Here is a 3,517-nt window from a genome sequence, read left to right on the forward strand (position 1 = left end):
ATAATTAAATAAAAATTTAATAGGTAAGCTAAAATTTAACAGCCGGCCAACGCTCGGAGGCCACTTTTAATAGTTAAGTAAAAATTTAATATTTTATTAAGCTAATATTACCTAACCATTTTAATGTTAATTATAAGTAATACTACCTGCTACTTTTAATATTTACTTTAGCTAATATTATATACCGCCCATAATGTTCCATTTAGCTAATATTAACTATTTTTATCCAGCATCCTGTTTAAATAATATTAATCATATAATCTAATAATTTATTTAAGTAATACTGCCTAGCTAAGTTAATACTATGCCTAGCTAATATTATTTATTAACTTAACATTGTCCCTTACCAACACCATCCAGCTATACTAAATATTATAATTAACTAACATTACCTCGCGTTTTAATATTGGTTAATATTAAATATTATATAGCTATCTTAATATTGCTTTAATTTAACTATAAAATATATTTAATTTTTTGCTAATGTCGGGCTAACAATAACCCGTTTGTTCCCCGTCAAATCGCCGTTGGCCGGGACCCCCTGGAACCGGCATGGTCCGCTACGACCCTCGGGCCTCGGATCCACATCCCATCCACATCCACACCCACGGCGCGTGCAAGAATTTTCATTTTCCATCAACCACGCCCAGGCACAGGCAGCAGGAGCAAAAACAGAAGCCGAACGGGGGGGTCGAACCCCCAACCTTGAGATTAAGAGTCTCACGCTCTGCCGATTGAGCTAGCCCGGCTGCTTGATGGAGTGCGCTCTAACAATTGCCGTATAACAGCAACGTTCAAGTGTTATCAACCTTGAATATACCCTCCCGGAATGGTGCCCTACTATGGAGATGGGATGGAGAACGAAAGAGTTTTCAATGGTGGAGATCCTAAGGACCTGTCCTGATCCTCGGAGCGTGGCCACGGGAGTTTGAATGATCTTGTAGGGACATGAGTGGTGTAAGTGGGAGTGGGACGTTTATGGTCTTGGTTTGGTGGTTTTCATTGCTATTATGCATATATAGAATGGTAGAATAGAGTAGGTAGATAGTATATACAAGAAGAGAAACCCGCAGATGCGGCTGTCAGTGATATCAACCTTAATATCGTCACATCATCAGATGGCATTGCCAACCTCCTACCGTATACAACAGAGGTACTGCAGCTAGCGGTCTATTTACCCACCAGCCCATCTTCATCCTCATTTCACACTGCAAGGCAGACAGCCTCAGATCCCAAAGTCCAAAGGCCCGATCGACGCAGCCGTTGGAGAGTATCGGCTGGATATAAGAAAAGTAGGGCATGAGTAGTGAGTTCACTCCCTACTAAACACCCCCTCCTTCGGCGAATGCTGCGGCGAATTCGTGCTCTCGATCGTCGTCGTAATCGTATTCTGCACCGTCGGATCACCCACATAGATACTCCCGGCCGGGGTAAACGTACTCCCTGTATACGTACTGCCGGAGAACGCACTGGCCCGTCTCGGTCTCGACGCCGCCGACGTAGACTGCGAGTACGCGTGGCCCGGCGCGGCCACCGCATTATTCCACAGCGAGGTAGCGTGCGAGTTCGAGCGCGACAGCATGCTGTGCACCGTCCCCGGCCGCGAGAAGCTATTTTTCGGGATATGGTACTTGCGCGTGCCGTAGAGCTTGTCGACTTCTTCGAGGGTGCTGGGTGGGTTTACGGCGGTTACCGCGTCCGAGTGTGTATCGTTCGTTGGGACGAGTTCGAGATCGAGCGTGTTGGGCCGGCGCTGCTCTGCGCCCAGGCCCGGTGTGATGCTGCGGCTTATGCGGGCGTTTCGGGCGCGGCCGTGCAGCAGGTCGGAGAGGGCGTCGAAGAGGTCGTGGAACCAGTCGATCCAGCCGAGGACCATGGTGTAGCGGGCTGTGCAGATGACGCCCCAGACGCCGCAGGACTGGCACGGTCAGTATAGTTCGGGTTATAGGATACGGAAGGGGAGGACGTACAGCGAGCAGCGCCAATGCTGAAACGGCCTCCTTCTGGTTCGGGCCTATAGTGCTGGCCTCGTCGCGACAGGCTGTCTTGTCACCTTTCTCGCGGACGAGACAGTCAACCCATGGTTGCAGTTCTGTGTCGCTATACTGCTTCGGATCGCCCCATCTGAGCACCGCCTGTGCAACATAAACCACATATATCAGTATCAAGCAGGCAATGGCAATAGCGCGCCACTGCAGTTCCAGAATCTGCCAGATATTCCGTCTGATATTCCTTGCTTGAGCGGCGCGACTCGTCGGATCGCTGTCCTCAGCACGCTTCTTGAAGATCGAGAACCGCGCCGTTCCGCCGCGGGTGATGACGCCGCGGATACAGTACACCATGATGAACATTTGGATGAGCCAAGAGATGAACGCGACGCCGACGAGCGGGCCCCAGAATGAGCCTATGCTGTCTGGGAAGCTGGTGTAGCACATGTTGCCGACTTGGTAGGAGACGCCGGACACGCCGAGTGCGACGCCGAGTAGGCCGAGTGAGCCGCCAAAGATAAAGAACAGAGAGACAAAGCGGAACCATTTCCCTGGTTCAACGTCCCAGATTAGTTGGAGGTAGAGGGAGAGGGAGCGGAAGAAGCCTGCTCGGTTAGTTATGCCTTGCCGTATAAGGATAGAATAAGGCGTACATCCGATGATAAGAACCCAGACGCCGTACAGTATCAAAGAACCGGTAAAAGCGCAAGTCGTGTCGGATAGCCAGTCGTTGGGCGTGATTGCGTCGTGGCAGTGGTGGTCGGTGTGTCCGAGGGGAATAATGAATGCGACCTAAAGTACAATCTATGAGCATCCTCACAGGCTCACAGACGTTCTTGACTGATTGGTACGCACCGACATGAAAATAAATCCCATCAGTGGACTTGATGTAAGGTAATGCCGCTGTGTGTCTTCAACGGGTAAAAGAATGTACGTCAACGCAGAGATGACCATGAGAACGAGGACGCCGAGCGCAATCCATGGGACGATTCCCGGGTGGAATCCTAATGCACATGAATACCTGGAGACTTGTTTAAGGTGTCGACGACGCACCTTCAGAGTACTGCCAATCCGTGAACGGGCACGGGAAGCAGCACGAAACCGTCTCATCGCCGATGACCTGCGGCGTGCACCAGCGACCGGGGAGGTCTATATTGTGTGTTGTATGTCAGTCATGGTTTGACATATTTTGGAAAATGAGGACGAACAGCCGCCAGTGTCACCGATTGAAAGCTCCGCAATAAAGGGCACAGGACATGACGTGAAGGAATTGTTCGAGGCCATGGCCATCTGCGACGGCGGCGCGCGTGGCTTGTCAGGGTTGGACGCGATCAAGGCCAGCAAGACCAGGGCTTGAGATTGGCCGGATTAGACATTAGTAGACATCATGAATGTATCATTATACGGGCATTGCGAGGCGACCGTTGCGACGTCTCAAAGAGTTGACGATACGAGAGACGGAGAGGGAGAATGTTTATGAACGCCAGGAGTCAACGCAGTTCGAGCATCGAGCGGGTCAGGCACATTCA

At 50.5% G+C, this 3,517-nt stretch overlaps 1 protein-coding gene across 1 annotated transcript; it reads right to left on the bottom strand.

Moving 5' to 3' along the window:
- Positions 1-1,312: 1,312 nt before the first annotated feature.
- Positions 1,313-3,272, bottom strand: DSM5745_01554 (uncharacterized protein; the record flags this gene model as incomplete). The annotated part of the gene is made up of 6 exons (XM_026743570.1): positions 1,313-1,918; positions 1,971-2,593; positions 2,642-2,780; positions 2,844-2,992; positions 3,042-3,137; positions 3,197-3,272. 6 exons carry the CDS (start codon positions 3,270-3,272, stop codon positions 1,313-1,315), a joined length of 1,689 nt encoding a protein of 562 aa, XP_026609415.1.
- Positions 3,273-3,517: the final 245 nt, after the last annotated feature.

The sequence above is a fragment of the Aspergillus mulundensis genome (assembly GCF_003369625.1).
Source record: "Aspergillus mulundensis strain DSM 5745 chromosome Unknown scaffold_0, whole genome shotgun sequence".
NCBI lineage: Eukaryota > Fungi > Ascomycota > Eurotiomycetes > Eurotiales > Aspergillaceae > Aspergillus > Aspergillus mulundensis.